Source organism: Xenopus tropicalis, chromosome 1 (genome assembly GCF_000004195.4).
Source record: "Xenopus tropicalis strain Nigerian chromosome 1, UCB_Xtro_10.0, whole genome shotgun sequence".
Classification (NCBI taxonomy): domain Eukaryota; kingdom Metazoa; phylum Chordata; class Amphibia; order Anura; family Pipidae; genus Xenopus; species Xenopus tropicalis.
The window spans coordinates 28,251,655-28,270,969 of NC_030677.2; the positions used below are offsets into that span (position 1 = coordinate 28,251,655).

Consider the following 19,315-nt stretch of genomic DNA (forward strand, 5'->3'; position numbering starts at 1 on the left):
CGAAAAACATTTGCACTGCTGATAAATTCTTCAATTCTACGTATACCAGTTAAACAAATGCTCGGTGCTGCAACGTGATCTTCAACAAACAAATGTCCAATATCCAATTAGTGAATTGCAGATCCCTGAATCATCCTCTCTGTACAGGAGTCCAAAATCTGATATAAAAGTAGTAGGACTACAAGGAAGTGCACATTAAACAAAAACTATATAGTGTAGTAAGTTAATACAAATTGTGTGTTTGTATAGATATAGGTGAAAAGTGATCAATAAAATCCACTTATAGTGACTTGTGATCTCTCCTTTATCACACACCCAGCGAGTCAGCCTACTCACCTGATAGAGATCAGTACAAAGCCAAATGGAAAGAAATGATGGAGCACATGGCCCTGCAGCGGATCTCCAAATGCCCTAGTCACTAGAATATTTTGACATTGCTAGAGACCATTTGCACCATCATTTCTTTCCATTTGGCTTAGTAATGATCTATATCTGGTGAGTAGCGGCAGCAAGATAAAACATTGTTGCATGCCTCCAAAACAACTGTCGCATGTGTCAAAAAAATTGTCAACAATTTTTTTTTAACGCACGTCAAATTTTCACCAATTTTCTGCAGTTTCAAGGATCTTTTCAAAGATTCGAGAATTTTTTGGTGAAGCGAAATGGGACTGATTCGCTCATCACGGCTGGTGAGTAGGCTGACATTGTGTGTATGATAAAGAAAAGATCATATAAATGCACAAGTATATATAAGTGGATTGTATTGGTCATGTTTCTCTTTCTATACAAACACACAATTTGTATTAACTTACTACACTATATAGTTTTAATTTAATGTGCGCTTCCTTATAGTTCTACTATTTTTACTTTAGTTCTATGGAATGTTGTAGTTGCATCACTCAGATGGGCATTATTGGCAAAGTGGGTTTCTTTACTGTAGGGCAGTTACTTTCCAGATTTTTCCCCCTGTTCTCATTGATAAATATAATTAAATAAAGGAACATGTAATGAATACTATCAAATAAAATCAACAGTGGCTGGTGATGTATTTTATTGAGTTTTTTGTTTTTTTGGAAAAATCATTTCCAGTGTAAGTTTCTATGAGCGGCTGCCCTACCATTCCTTTGGATCAACAGAAAGAGTTCTGGAATGATTGAATTCAATGGCCATATTTTAACCTTGTTAACTACATTTCTAATTTAATTCATCATTAAGTTGGGGAGATGACTAATTGCAGTAAATTAAATTACATGTTTAAAGCACTTCAATAGAACCCTGAGGGGCTATACATCCGTTGGAGATGTGGCAGAGCTGTTTCTTAAGTTTAGATCTATGGAAGAGTCCTTTGCTCCAGCTCCTGTTCAGATCTCAGCATCAGCTGCCCTCTGTTTCCCACTTGTTTGCCCAGCCCTACTGTAACGGCCATATACACATAGAAACGTATGCATGATCCAAGATTGGAATTAATTCTACTGTTTACTACAGCATATCGTATAGTAGAGCTATACAATTCAGAGCTGAGATTTTAGGAAAGTTTAGACAGATAGTAGCCAGACACAGCTTCTTAGGTCCTATGATGGTCTAATACAGTGATTCCCAAACTTTTTTTTTCTTGTGAGTCACACTCAGATGTAAAGAGTTGGTGAGCCACACAAGCATGAAAAAACATTCCTTGGGGATGTTGAATAAGGACTGTGATTGGCTATTTGGTAGCCCCATGTGGTCTGCTAACCTGCAGGAGGCTCTTGGAGTAAAACTGTGTCTCTGTCCTTTAAAATTTGCCTTCAAGCCAGAAATTTAAAAATGGGCTCTTACTTTGAGGTCACTAGAAGCAGCACCAAAGGGGGCCACTGGTTGGGAGTCATTAGACTACCATATCATGGAGGCTTGCTGTGTGACCTGCACAGAAGAGACTTTTGAGCTTCAGTTGGTCTACATAGAGGGACATTTTGGAAAAAAACATGTCTCCAAGGAAGTTTTATATACTGACAGTGGGAACAGTTGGTAAATGAGATTACTCAAATCACTGGAGTGAATTAAAACTTGATAAGCCTTTTGCAAAATGGCTAGTGATATCCCCTGGAGACAGACAAATGTTTAATATGCTTCTTGGTGAATCTGAAACCCCAATGCCAAACATTTTCTAATAGAAATAAAATATCAAGTAGCTATACTCATCCAATATTATGTCTTATCACAATGGTCTCCATCACTAGACACTTCCAGCATCTATATATAAGCAATATTAAAGATTTCATCCCTAAAAGATTCTAGAACAAAGAATGTGCATAAGGAGAAAAATTTTGATTGTACTAACGAGTGATTAGATAGAATGCACTTACTGTATCTCTTTGGCCCATCTTCTAAGCAGAACGACAGTGTTAACGTAGCATCATCTTCAAAAAATTCTGTAGCAAAAGCATCCCACCAAAGATTGTCGCTATCCTGGAAATGCACAAAAGCATATGTATCAATATATGGAAATGTGTTGGCAGCAAAATCAGTCACAACCCGTACAATAATAATAATAATATAAGTATATTTCATCCAAGGGATTGGCAAACCTTCAGCACTAAGCTTCCTTATTCATTAGTATTTCTATATGAACTATAGGTAGCAAGCAAATGTATGAAATATATATGGAGGGTTTTAGGGGTAGATTTATCAAAATGTTGTGTTTAGAGCTTAATACATAAAAACTCACCCATGTTCCATTCATTCCTTTGGGATTTTTAGAAGCGTATTTACCAGTGGGTGAATGTTAGAATTCACCAGTTGATAAATACGCTTCTTAAAATCCCATTAATAGAATAAATAGAACATGGGTGAGTTTTATGTATTAAGCTCAAAACTCACATTTTGATAAATCTGCCCCTTTTATTTCTTCTTTTCTTAGTACAGGATAGTTTTATGGACAAAGGGTTTTTACATTATTTGGATCATGATATCCTAATGGGCTTGTTTATCAATTTTTGAGCTTGTGAATTCGAGTTTGAAAAAACTTGCAAAATTTATTAATAAGGAAAACTTATTTGAATAAAAAACGAATATTTCACATTTTCAACTTTTCGTGCTCTAAAAACATGAAAAATTCCAGTCTGTGAATATGGCTTGACTTTACCCATGACAAATCCCATTGACTTCCATAGAAACTTTTTTTGCACTTAACAAGTACCAGACATTCGAGTTTTCAAACCTAAACTTTGAATTTGAGTTTTGTAAGAGCAAAAAAACTTGAATAAAGGGAAAAAAGTTACTCGACCATTTGTAAATCACCCCTTAAGTCTTCTAAAAATGATTAAAAGCCAATAGGATAGTTTTGCCACTAATATGGATTCATGCAGCTTAGTTACCATCAAGTACAGGTACTGTTTTATTATTACAGAGAAAAGGGAATCATTTAACCATTAAATAAACCCAATAGGGCTGTTCTGCCCCCAATAAGGGGTAATTATATCTTAGTTGGGATCAAGTACAGGTACTGTTTTATTATTACAGAGAAAAGGGAATCATTTAACCATTAAATAAACCCAATAGGGCTGTTCTGCCCCAATAAGGGGTAATTATATCTTAGTTGGGATCAAGTACAGGTACTGTTTTATTATTACAGAGAAAATGGAATCATTTAACCATTAAATAAACCCAATAGGGCTGTTCTGCCCCCAATAAGGGGTAATTATATCTTAGTTGGGATCAAGTACAGGTACGGTTTTATTATTACAGAGAAAAGGGAATCATTTAACCATTAAATAAACCCAATAGGGCTGTTCTGCCCCCAATAAGGGGTAATTATATCTTAGTTGGGATCAAGTACAGGTACTGTTTTATTATTACAGAGAAAAGGGAATCATTTAACAATTAAATAAACCCAATAGGGCTGTTCTGCCCCCAATAAGGGGTAATTATATCTTAGTTGGGATCAAGTACAGGTACTGTTTTATTATTACAGAGAAAAGGGAATCATTTAACCATTAAATAAACCCAATAGGGCTGTTCTGCCCCAATAAGGGGTAATTATATCTTAGTTGGGATCAAGTACAGGTACGGTTTTATTATTACAGAGAAAAGGGAATCATTTAACCATTAAATAAACCCAATAGGGCTGTTCTGCCCCCAATAAGGGGTAATTATATCTTAGTTGGGATCAAGTACAGGTACTGTTTTATTATTACAGAGAAAAGGGAATCATTTAACAATTAAATAAACCCAATAGGGCTGTTCTGCCCCCAATAAGGGGTAATTATATCTTAGTTGGGGGCTGAGATTGATGCAGCCCCGCCCAGCAATTGAATTGCCCCAATTCTTCCCCGCCCTGTGATGTCATGGCCCTGCCTCTTCCCCTTTCCCAGTGACATCACCACCCACCCCCTGCCTGGCAAAAAAAAAACAGACAGTGTTGGCAACCCTATACAGATTGTATATTGGCCCAGGGTGCAAGTATAGAGAAACTTATAGCACAAACACTTTTCTGAATGGTGATTTGACTCATTTTTGCTTTAAGCTCTGCATTGTGTATTGTAATGAGACTTTCAGTTAACTTGCTAGTAGTCACAAGGAATTGCCACCCTGACTTCAATATAATGAGATCTAATGTGTGACATTAGCCTTTAGCATGGCGTAGGCAACAGAATGCTAACATAATTTGCAATAAGTCATCTTTCTTTCTTTAATTCTTTACATTGTGTTGTTGTGCTGCCCTCAGGTTTTTGAATTTTAGTTGTTATTTTAGTTGCTAGGGGTTAATTCAGAAATCAAAACAGAAGATGGATAGTAGATTGTATTTAAATACACTAAGCAATAAAGAATAAAATTGCCCCATCCCAACAACTGGATAGTATTTTTAGTTGCAGTCTGGAAAAAGCCAGGCTACCAAGGCAAAAAACAAAATAAATGTAAAGGTGAATTTCCCCTTTCACCATTTGTATCTGTTTCCCCTAGCCCTATAAATACTCTTCCATTACCTATGGGTGTATTTTTGTTTTATTTGATAATGCTACATACAGTATCAATACACAGTGATATGCATGCAAATAGTACATGGTGTTTGAATATTTAGACGGAAAGCAATTTCTTTGCCCAGCAAGGCATATGTGATGGAACAAATTATTTCAACTCGAAGCAAATACAGTAGAGAAGCTTTGGGGATTCTGAATTATTCACTTATCTGCTTTCTGCAACCTGGGAAAGATTTGTCACTTCCCGATTAGAGAAAACTCTGTCGAGATGTTATCACATACATGGATCATTTACTTTGCACTTTCTTTGCACACTGCTGTGATTAAGGTCTAAAGCACAAACAACCGTGCTTCCCTGTGAATACAGTGCTGCCAGTGTTCAGTAGTGCTGTATTCATATAAGGAAGGTGGTGGGCGTGTAGATTTTTCTAACAAGACAACGCTAAGGGGATCATTACAAATGTTTGTATTTCTTTTTTGTTCAAGATCTGTATGTTTTTACTCTAAAACTTTTTTCCATTTATTAAGCGTCAAAACCACAAAAAAACACTTATACGAAGCATAATACAGATATAGGACCCGTTATCCAGAATGCTCAGGACCAAGGGTGTTCCGGATAAGGATTCTTTCCGTAATTTGGATCTCCATACCGTGGGGCTCATTTATCAATGCATCGCAGCACACAAACCGACGCAATTATGATTATGCGCCATTTTGTGGGCACACGCAATTGCATATGCGTTACATTGCGTCGGTTCATTTATTTTTCCGCCAGTTCTTTTTATGCGCATGTCGCAAATACTGGGCAATAATGTCGCAAACAACTACATGTTTTTTGGGGGTGTGGCTAGGGGTGTGTTTTAAGTGCCCAATTTTTGCGAGAGTGCGCCCTTTGCGCCTATATATGTGCTATTTGCGCGTATATAGGGGCAGATTTGCGCAGGCGCGGCTGCATTGAAATCTTTACGCCTGTTCATTTGTGGCGTATTTCTGACTGCGTGTTCTTCGACATTTGCGCTAGTATATTCGCAGATTTGCGCTACAATAAACTAATTTAGGTCTATCATTAATAAAACCATGTTAATGTTAATTTATGATATGTTGATTAGCATTATTAGAAAAATATAATTGTTAATTTGTTTACAATGTGTTAATAACATTTACCCCTTTTTTTTAACTTTGTTCTTATCTATAAAGGCAGTTTCCCTTGTTAATGTGATGGAGTCTTTCAAATCTTTTTTCCATTTAAACACCAACTGACTAGGTTGTTAAGTTAGGAAGCATGTAGTTGGTACGTGTTTATATGAGCATTAGCTTGCGCCATCTATGCACACAATTTATCACAAGTTTTGCGTCGTCATATGTGCAGTTTTGCGACATTATATGTGCATGTTTGTATGGCGCAGCAGTTTGCGTCAACACTAGCGCATGAAACTTTAAGCGACCGTGTTTGTGCTATACTGTTAAATATGCTTATGCGCAGGGCAAAAGTTTTGCCTCTGCGACTATTATAGCGCTGCGATGCGTTAGTAAATGAGCCCCCTTAAGTCTACTAAAAAATCAATAAAACATTAATTAAACCCAATAGGATTGTTTTGCCTCCAATAAGGATTAATTATTGCTTAGTTGGGATCAAGTACAGGTACTGTTTTATTATTACAGAGAAAAGGGAATCATTTAACCATTAAATAAACCCAATAGGGCTGTTCTGCCCCAATAAGGGGTAATTATATCTTAGTTGGGATCAAGTACAGGTACTGTTTTATTATTACAGAGAAAAGGGAATCATTTAACCATTAAATAAACCCAATAGGGCTGTTCTGCCCCCAATAAGGGGTAATTATATCTTAGATGGGATCAAGTACAGGTACTGTTTTATTATTACAGAGAAAAGGGAATCATTTAACCATTAAATAAACCCAATAGGGCTGTTCTTCCCCCAATAAGGGGTAATTATATCTTAGTTGGGATCAAGTACAGGTACTGTTTTATTATTACAGAGAAAAGGGAATCATTTAACCATTAAATAAACCCAATAGGGCTGTTCTGCCCCCAATAAGGGGTAATTATATCTTAGTTGGGATCAATTACAAGGTACTGTTTTATTATTACAGAGAAAAGGGAATCATTTAACCATTAAATAAACCCAATATGGCTTTTCTGCCCCCAATAAGGGGTAATTATATCTTAGTTGGGATCAAGTACAGGTACTGTTTTATTATTACAGAGAAAAGGGAATCATTTAACCATTAAATAAACCCAATAGGACTGTTCTGCCCCCAATAAGGGGTAATTATATCTTAGTTGGGATCAAGTACAAGGTACTGTTTTATTATTACAGAGAAAAGGGAATCATTTAACCATTAAATAAACCCAATAGGGCTGTTCTGCCCCCAATTATATCTTAGTTGGGATCAATTACAAGGTACTGTTTTATTATTACAGAGAAAAAGGAAATCAGTTTTAAAATTCTGAATGATTTGATTAAAATGGAGTCTATGGGAGACGGGTATTCCGTAATTCTGAGCTTTCTGGATAACAGGTTTCCAGATAAGGGATCTATACCTGTACACAACTAAACCATCTAAAAGCTGTGGAGGTCATGTAGAAGTTAATGGAAGTTGTCCTAGGCAAATTGTTACAATATTTTATTTGTAGTTTTAGAGTTTTTTTGGGGGGGGGGGTTTGCATTTGAAAGTCCATGAAGATTCGTAGGAAAATGTAAAAACATAAAATGGATGGTTTTCCTGTTCATTTCATTTTAGTTCCTCGTTTTTATTCATTTATGCTTTATCAATTAGGATCTTACAATAAATGACTAGACATTTGTGGTTTTCGGGCAAAATAGGTTTATTTGTGGTTTCGAAAAAACTACTAAAATCAGAATGCCCAAAATATACCTAGCTTTACTCATTGTTTGCTATTGTGACAGCTGTATGCTATTAGGACAATGACCCAATTTGGAAAACCAGGCAGGAATCTGTGAGACTGATGTAACAATTGGCCGATCACCACATCATAGCCCCACCCCTCATGTCATCACAGTTCCACCCATGTAATGTCACTGCCCCACCCAGTGACATCACAGCCCAACCCCCTGCCCTGATATAGCCACTGCTAAAGGTTGCAACCCATGGGATAGCTGTGGTATTGTGGGTGACAAATCTCCTGAAAATACCTTTCCCTTCAATAACAATCAGATGGGTGCATATAAAGCACATTACATGCGGTGATCTTGCTAAATCGTTGAAAAATGCAAAAGGCTTCTTCTTGGTAATTAAAGAGGTGATGTATGGCAGAACTGTATGGAGTGCTTTGTAAGTTAATGCAAAACTGGTGGTGTGTATGACAGGTAGTCGGGGCAGGGAATGGCACAGAGGGGCAGCACTTATGGCACTTGAAGAATGGTGTATATGTCTGGCAGCAGTGTTTATGATGGATTAGAAGGGGGGCATTCAGACTGGGCATGTCTGAACAGTGTTACAGTAGTCTATGGGGGATATGATGAGAGCATGTATGACCTTCTCATGTGTGAAAAGAATAAATACAGGAAATATAGCTAGTAGAAAAGTTGTCAAGATATTTAATGTGGGGAGTGAATGAGTGAGTCAAAAATGACTCAAAAACAAACCATGTACCCGGGGACCTAGGTATGTATTGTATGTTGCCAATATTTTTAGGCAAGCAAACAGACGGAAAAGGTGCAAAGTTCAGTTTTGTCCATGTAGAGTTTTAGGCAATTGACATAAAGGACATAAAGGAATAGATTGCTTTAAGACAAAAAAAATGGCATGAGCTACAAGGGCAGGTCTGGAGAGGACAGGATGATTTGAGTATATAACCAAAGCCCAACAGAGGCTTGAGGTGCCCCAACAGAAAGAAGATGAGGTGAGGAGATGGAGCAATCATGGGCGACACAAAAAGTTTGATTAAAGAGACTGGATGAGATCCAGGATAGTGCAGTCTCCTAGAATCTAGAATGATAGAGAATATGTAACATGGAATGATCCAAAGGCTGAGGACAGGTACAGTATGATCAATAGGCAGTAGTGGCCTTTGCTTTTAACTCCTGATAAAACTGACCATAGTGTGATAATGATAGAGATCTTAGACTGTAAGCTCCACTGGTTCAGCTGCTGATTTCTGTTTAATCTCTGTAAAAAGTGTGCTGGGTAATGAAAGAATAGGTTAAGTGCCACTGTTGATTTCAGGAAGGAGGTAGATGGAAAATAAGATGATTGGTTACTCACTATCATACCTCATAAACTACATTCAACTACAAGTTCATTTTAGGTTAAACTGTGCCTTTAAGGGTAAATAAGAGCACATTTTCCTTTTCTTGCAAAGCTGAGCCTTTCCTATAAGCACAGTCCATGTGGCTAGAGAGGCGGCTATTTCTCATGCAGCCCTTATCTGCCCGGCAGCCTGCTGCGGAATGTAGCACAGAGCATGAGTCAATCTGGGCAAGAAACAGCGGCCAATGCAATTTGCTTATGTCTCAAACACACAATAGATAGGTATGAAATCTGTAATTAAACTGTCATCATATATTAGTGTTAGAACAGATAGCAAGCTCAATTTCACTGAGCATATGCATAAAATTTAAATCCATAATTATTCATCTCCTTTCACCAACAGGCATTGGGGGTTCTGCCTAATGAAGTTTAACTATAGCTATGCTTTATAGACACTGCACATTTACTTTGCAAATAACTGTATTTGGTTACTCTGTTGATATTAGAGAACCCTTTGCTGATTCCTTAAGTGACAACCCAGTCATTAGACAGAATCCCCTTGAGACTGCCTAGTCTAGACTATAGAGAACTGTTACACACTTGTTGCCAGAACAGTTCAGGGTTATCGCCAATGACTCAACAGCAATTAATTACTGCCTTACTTTACTTTGGCCAATCAGGAAGCCAGGCTTTCATCAGATGTCTTTTGTCCTACAGGAGATCTAACCAAGATGCTTGGCCTTCATGTATTATTACCTGTCTTACAAACATCTCAGTGATGGTTCCTCAGCACTAATTTCAACTGTGCCTCGTTCCACCTTTAGAATTAACCACAAGGCCTTTTAATGCACCAAGGTAGACAGGATCAGCCTGGCCTGACAGAGAAACAGAGGACCTCTCAGTGGTTCTCAGCCCTAGTGGTCCCCAGTCATGGACAATTCCCATACGCTCTTATTTCTACCTCCCCGAATCAGTCGTGCTGGCTGATACATTATATAACTTTAAGAAGGGGCTGGATTCTTAGCAAGTGAGGGAATACAGGGTTATGGGAGATAGCTCTTAGTACTAGTTGATCCAGGGACTGGTCCGATTGCCATCTTGGAGTCAGGAAGGAATTTTTTCCCCTCTGTGGCAAATTAGAGAGGCTTCAGATGGGGTTTTTTGCCTTCCTCTGGATCAACTAGTAGTTAGGCAGGTTATATATAGGCATTATGGTTGAACTTGATGGACGTATGTCTTTTTTCAACCCAACTTACTATGTTACCATAACCCTATATAAAATCTATTACATTTAGCACAATCTACATTTATTTATTGTGTGAGTGGATCCTCAATGGCAGGTTCCCCGATAGACCTTGGGAGGCCCAGTCTGACAAGAAGCAGAGTAGCAGGAAATAAAGAGAAACTTGTTTAGTCTACCTGCTTCCCAACCTGTAAACCTACGCCGAGTTGTGACAATGTCAACTTGTACAATTGTCAGTGCAATAGTAAAGCACAGAATAAATGATTGCTTCATATAGAGCTCTGCACAATGTTTTTTTGGACACAATGTTAGATATTTTTCTGTGATTCGATGACAATTTTCTTCCTATACTGAACAAACGTTCCCCTTCCTGAGCAACTTTAATTGCATCCTTGCAAGTCCAACTCCATGATGTTACATAGTTACATAGTTACACAGGGTTGAAAAAAGATCAGAGTCAAGTTCAACCCATCCAAGTAAACCCAGCACACACAACCTATACTTACCAATCTATACACTCACATACAGACCCATACTGACCTATCTATACACTCACATACAGACCCACACTGACCTATCTATCCACTCACATACAGACCCATACTGACCTATCTATCCACTCACATACAGACCCACACTGACCTATCTATACACTCACATACAGACCCACACTGACCTATCTATACACTCACATACAGACCCATACTGACCTATCTATCCACTCACATACAGACCCACACTGACCTATCTATCCACTCACATACAGACCCATACTGACCTATCTATCCACTCACATACGACCCACACTGACCTATCTATACACTCACATACAGACCCACACTGACCTATCTATACACTCACATACAGACCCACACTGACCTATCTATACACTCACATACAGACCCATACTGACCTATCTATCCACTCACATACAGACCCATACTGACCTATCTAAACACTCACATACAGACCCATACTGACCTATCTATCCACTCACATACAGACCCATACTGACCTATCTATACACTCACATACAGACCCACACTGACCTATCTATCCACTCACATACAGACCCATACTGACCTATCTATACACTCACATACACACCCATTACTGACCTATCTATCCACTCACATACAGACCCATACTGACCTATCTATCCACTCACATACAGACCCATACTGACCTATCTATCCACTCACATACAGACCCATACTGACCTATCTATCCACTCACATACAGACCCATACTGACCTATCTATCCACTCACATACAGACCCATACTGACCTATCTATCCACTCACATACAGACCCATACTGACCTATCTATCCACTCACATACAGACCCATACTGACCTATCTATCCACTCACATACAGACCCATACTGACCTATCTATCCACTCACATACAGACCCACACTGACCTATCTATACACTCACATACAGACCCATACTGACCTATCTATACACTCACATACAGACCCATACTGACCTATCTATACACTCACATACAGACCCACACTGACCTATCTATACACTCACATACAGACCCATACTGACCTATCTATACACTCACATACAGACCCACACTGACCTATCTATCCACTCACATACAGACCCACACTGACCTATCTATCCACTCACATACAGACCCACACTGACCTATCTATCTACTCACATACAGACCCATCTATCCACTCACATACAGACCCACACTGACCTATCTATCTACTCACATACAGACCCATACTGACATATCTATCCACTCACATACAGACCCATACTGACCTATCTATACACTCACATACAGACCCACACTGACCTATCTATCCACTCATATACAGACCCATACTGACCTATCTATACACTCACATACAGACCCACACTGACCTATCTATCCACTCATATACAGACCCATACTGACCTATCTATCTACTCACATACAGACCCATACTGACATATCTATCCACTCACATACAGACCCATACTGACCTATCTATCCACTCATATACAGACCCATACTGACCTATCTATCCACTCACATACAGACCCATACTGACCTATCTATACACTCAACATACAGACCCATACTGACCTATCTATACACTCACATACAGACCCATACTGACCTATCTATACACTCACATACAGACCCACACTGACCTACCTATACACTCACATACAGACCCACACTGACCTACCTATACACTCACATACAGACCCACACTGACCTATCTATCCACTCACATACAGACCCACACTGACCTATCTATCCACTCACATACAGACCCACACTGACCTATCTATCCACTCACATACAGACCCACACTGACCTATCTATCCACTCACATACAGACCCACACTGACCTATCTATCCACTCACATACAGACCCACACTGACCTATCTATCCACTCACATACAGACCCACACTGACCTACCTATACACTCACATACAGACCCATACTGACCTATCTATCCATTCATATACAGACCCATACTGATCTATATATCCACTCACATACAGACCCACACTGACCTATCTATCCACTCACATACAGACCCATACTGACCTATCTATCCACTCACATACAGACCCATACTGACCTATCTATCCACTCACATACAGACCCACACTGACCTATCTATCCACTCACATACAGACCCACACTGACCTATCTATCCACTCACATACAGACCCACACTGACCTATCTATCCACTCACATACAGACCCACACTGACCTATCTATCCACTCACATACAGACCCACACTGACCTATCTATCCACTCACACAGACCCACACTGACCTATCTATCCACTCACATACAGACCCACACTGACCTATCTATCCACTCACATACAGACCCATACTGACCTATCTATCCACTCACATACAGACCCATACTGACCTATCTATACACTCACATACAGACCCATACTGACCTATCTATACACTCACATACAGACAGACCCACACTGACCTATCTATCCACTCACATACAGACCCATACTGACCTATCTATCCACTCACATACAGACCCATACTGACCTATCTATACACTCACATACAGACCCACACTGACCTATCTATCCACTCACATACAGACCCATACTGACCTATCTATCCACTCACATACAGACCCACACTGACCTATCTATCCACTCACATACAGACCCATACTGACCTATCTATACACTCACATACAGACCCATACTGACCTATCTATCCACTCACATACAGACCCATACTGACCTATCTATACACTCACATACAGACAGACCCTCACTGACCTATCTATACACTCACATACAGACCCACACTGACCTATCTATCCACTCACATACAGACCATACTGACCTATCTCCACTCACATACAGACCCATACTGACCTATCTATCCACTCACATACAGACCCATACTGACCTATCTATACACTCACATACAGACCCATACTGACCTATCTATACACTCACATACAGACCCACACTGACCTATCTATACACTCACATACAGACCCACACTGACCTATCTATCCACTCACATACAGACCCACACTGACCTATCTATCCACTCACATACAGACCCACACTGACCTATCTATCCACTCACATACAGACCCACACTGACCTATCTATCCACTCACATACAGACCCACACTGACCTATCTATCCACTCACATACAGACCCATACTGACCTATCTATACACTCACATACAGACCCATACTGACCTATCTATACACTCACATACAGACCCATACTGACCTATCTATACACTCACATACAGACCCATACTGACCTATCTATACACTCACATACGGACCATACTGACCTATCTATACACTCACATACAGACCCATACTGACCTATCTATACACTCACATACAGACCCACACTGACCTATCTATCCACTCACATACAGACCCATACTGACCTATCTATACACTCACATACAGACAGACCCACACTGACCTATCTATCCACTCACATACAGACCCATACTGACCTATCCACTCACATACAGACCCACACTGACCTATCTATCCACTCACATACAGACCCATACTGACCTATCTATACACTCACATACAGACCCACACTGACCTATCTATCCACTCACATACAGACCCACACTGACCTATCTATCCACTCACATACAGACCCACACTGACCTATCTATCCACTCACATACAGACATATACTGACCTATCTATACACTCACATACAGACCCACACTGACCTATCTATCCACTCACATACAGACCCATACTGACCTATCTATCCACTCACATACAGACCCATACTGACCTATCTATACACTCACATACAGACCCATACTGACCTATCTATACACTCACATACAGACCCATACTGACCTATCTATCCACTCACATACAGACCCATACTGACCTATCTATCCACTCACATACAGACCCATACTGACCTATCTATCCACTCACATACAGACCCATACTGACCTATCTATACACTCACATACAGACCCATACTGACCTATCTATACACTCACATACAGACCCATACTGACCTATCTATCCACTCACATACAGACCCATACTGACCTATCCACTCACATACAGACCCATACTGACCTATCTATCCACTCACATACAGACCCGTACTGACCTATCTATCCACTCACATACAGACCCACACTGACCTATCTATCCACTCACATACAGACCCATACTGACCTATCTATACACTCACATACAGACCCATACTGACCTATCTATACACTCACCTACATAAACTACTGTATATATACACCCACCAATGTTGAGCACCATGGGGTAGTGTTGTGACAACATTGCCTCCTTTTATACAACATTTATTTTTTACACAAGCTTCAAACAAGTGTTCTATATTTTTTTGTTAAATTAGGAACAATTTCATGTATTTATATAGTTTCTAAGTAGTATACATCTGTATATAAACTCCCATGCCATATCAAGGCCCCTTATTGTACGCGAGTCCTACATGGACTACTGGTGTTTTAGATCTTTGGTGCAAGCCATATGTATCAGGGAGTAAGGATGCAGACAGATCCTGAGCTGTAGATTTACAAAGGCAGGGGTACTCTATCCATATCTATCTATCTATCTATCTATCTATCTATCTGCCTATCCATATCTATCTATCTATCTATCTATCTATCTATCTATCTATCTATCTATCTATCTATCTTTACATCTGTCTATCTATATATTGATCTATTGATCTCTACCTCTACCTATCTATCATGTATCTATCTTTTTATCTATCTATCTCTACATGTCTATCTATATATCGATCCAATATACAGTATATTGATCTATCGATCTCTACACCCGTCTATCTATCTATCTATCATCTATCAATCTATCTATCTATCTATCATCTATCTATCTATCTATCTATCATCTATCTATCTATCTATCTATCTATCTATCTATCTATCTATCTATCTATCTATCTCTACATGTCTATCTATATATCGATCTATCAATTTCTACATCTATCTATCTATCTATCATCTATCTATCTATCTATCATCTATCTATCTATCATCTATCTATCTATCTATCTATCTATCTATCCATCTGTCTATCTATCTATCCATCTATCTATCTGTCTATCTATCTATCTATCTATCATCTGTCTATCTATCTATCTATCTATCTATCTATCTATCTATCTATCTGTCTATCTATCTATCTATCTATCTATCTATCTGTCTGTCTATCTATCTATCTATCTATCTATCTATCTATCTATCTATCCATCTGTCTATCGTGTATTTATAGCAATCTTTCAGCATATTTCTGCTGCCTTCACTCACAGGGTATGTACACACAGGCGCCTTCTCCTGTTTTCTTTAGATTGTTAAATAGCTGTTAGGATTTTAAGACTCTGGTGTATTTAGATGAGGAATAAACAAGTAACAAGTGAATTTAGTGCTACAAGTCACAGTGAAGGAGAAACTTATGGAGAAAAGAATTTGAAGTTAAAAAATTGAATAGGGAAAATTGCCTTCTTAGCAAACATTCCCAAAATCTAACATAGCAGAAAATTTTAATTTAAAAGACTTACTTGCCTAAAAATACAGAAATCTGTATTTTTTTTTTTTAAAAAAGTACCTCATTTTTTTGAGAAAAAGAAACAAAAGATTAAAAAGTGAAATTCAAGGAGTGCCCTAGGCAGGTTTAAGTTATGGACTGACAGGTAGTGTAGAGTTTTACCAGACTAATTATTTTACGATTCAACAGTAATGAGAAATTGCCATGGCAACTGACTTCCCACACGGTATACCGTAGCGTATATGTACAGCACACACACAAACCGTGCGATGGGAAGGGGTAGCGGGGTGCGAATGCGCACAATGCTGATTCCCTATCCCCATAAGCTGAGGCAGGAAGAGAAACGCTACATAGAAACGAAGCATGACGGCTATTATTGGCACATTAGGAAATGTTCCACCCTTAACCCTTTGCAACCTGGGTTTCCTTTAGAGAGAAGCAAGTCCTTCATCACCCCCCTATATGCAATGCTATAATGAGGGATTCAATGTGTTTTTTATACCATACGTGCTACATACTATACACTATATAGTAGTAATAGGTAGCTGGGCAGCACATAGTATACTGGCCCCCAAAAAAACCCCAAAACACAAAATTCTGCTGTGCTTGTAGAAGGAATTCTCCCTGTTTGAGTTTTTGCAAAGCTGGACCTATAATTAGAATGTGAGCTCTTTGGAACAGGGGCTTCTTTCCTACTGTTCCCTCTCTAACAATGCACTCCTACATTATTGTGATATTTTTATTGTAATATATGTATTCAGTTCTATATACAATAATGCTCCTATACAAATACAGGTATGAGATCCCTTATCCCAAAACCCATTATCCAGAAAGTTCTGAATTGCGGAAAGGCCATCTCCCAGAGACATTATAAGCAAATAAATCAAAATTTTAAAAATGATTTCCTTTTCCTCTGTAGTAATAAAACAATACCTTGTCCCAACTAAGATATAATTAATCCTTACTGGAGGCTAAAAAAGCCTTTTTGGTTTAATCCATATTTAAATGATTTTTAGTAGACAAGGTATGGAGATCCAAATTACGGAAAGATTCCCCAGATTCCGAGCATTATGAATAACAGGTCCCATACCTGTACACCACTAAGGGGTTTGTGTTATGCCCTAAAGAGCGCCCCTCTGTCTGGAAAACACTGTTGCCCACAGCACATACGGTATATTAACCTATTATGTAACAGTGTCATTTTTGTATTTATATAACGGATGCCCAAACAGCAGCTTTCCACTTGATTAAATACAACTTACAGAATTAGGCCACTTCATAAATTAGCCCTGAGACTCGTAAAGAGGCGTTCCTATATAGTTTCCTGTACCAAATGCCCTGCAAGCAGGGGTCCTGAAGCCATGAAGGAAGGTGAGAACATTGATTCAGGTGGCACTTTACAATTGGCAGTTTATGGGCACAATGTTTAATATGTCTGGTGTTTTATTCCTTTATTATTGCCCCATGGCCCCTGTATGTACAGGGGAGGAAGGCATGGGGGAGAGGGCAGCATGGGGTCTGCCAGTTTGGGCAGCAAATAGCCAGTATTATGCCCACTATGTCCATGAGTGATGGTTCTTAGCACATATACAATAACATTATGGGGCTGCTTATTACAGATCCTATGAGTCTGCGATGAGCTAAAAAAAGGGCCTTTAATGCCCAGGGTACACAAGAGAGATGATTGTTTGGATTGGGATCTACTGGGATGGGACTACATTTCTAAAGATAAAAAATATATCCATCCCCCACTATAGTTTTTTAGATTCTATTTAGATTTCTTTAAAAAGCCCAGTGTTAGTCTAACAGGTGTGGGATCTCTTATGCAGAAACCAATATTATCCTGATGAGTCGATTTTAAGCAAATGATTCTAATTTATCTTTTTTCTCTCTAATAATAAAACAGTACATTGTACTTGATGGTAACTAAGCTGTATGAATCCATACTGGTGGCAAAACAATCCTATTGGGTTTATGTAATGTTACTTTTTAGCTGACTTAAGGTACGGAGAGCCAAATTACAGACAGACCAGGGGGAAAACCCCTGGTTCTTGTGCTAAATAAACCAATTAAATGAGCAGTGTTCAGCTTTCTCCAGATAACCCAGAATGCCATATTCTTTGGTAGGTTTATCTATCTTGTTTCTCGCTGTAGGTGGCAGGTAAGATCCTCTTCGTACAATAACTCTTATTCCTTGCAATGCAGTGTTATAATAGCCTACAAATACATGGAAAGTCTATTAGATATTGTCTTTCTCACAGTAACTGCACCGTGTGGAACATGTGTAAGGGATCCCATTAGTTCAGGTTATTCCCTGCTGAATCTGGAGGGCCAGATGTTCCGACATAGCTCACACAGTCACAGAATTATAAAATTTATCAGGAGGTTCTGCTATGCTTTTCCTAGCACTTTCTTTCTAAAAGTAATATAAAGTGGAATAACTAGGACCCCATATATACAGACAGGGCAGAAAGATCACACATTGGACTCCTGGCTTAGAAGAATAATAGGAAAAATGTTACACTTCTAAAATTCCTTTGATTTTTTTAAACCCTATCCTACCCTACCTTACGTTATCTTTTACCTAGCCTTTCCCTGAACGCCTCACCTGTATCACCTGGTATTAGCCCTTTATGTCATGGGAGTTTTAGCCTTGTTCTTTCTATCCTTCTTATTATATTATATTGGATATATGTATGTGCATGTTCTTCAATTTGTCTATTTGTGCTTTACCGCCCCCCCCCCCTGTCTTTGTGTGTCTTTCCTGTTTCTTATATTTTACAGTCTTTCTTTCTTCTCTATTGAC

General features: G+C 38.8%; 1 protein-coding gene across 4 annotated transcripts in view; it reads right to left on the bottom strand.

Annotated features, from left to right (window-relative positions):
• ldb2 (LIM domain binding 2) overlaps positions 1–19,315 on the bottom strand; it is a 176,346-nt gene that overhangs the window by 98,973 nt on the left and 58,058 nt on the right. For all 4 annotated transcript variants that reach the window (XM_004911234.4, XM_002938637.5, XM_002938636.5 and 1 more), the window contains exon 2: positions 2,343–2,445. In XM_004911234.4, coding sequence (XP_004911291.1) covers positions 2,343–2,445 — 103 coding nt within the window. The remainder of the gene's footprint in view (positions 1–2,342; positions 2,446–19,315) is intronic.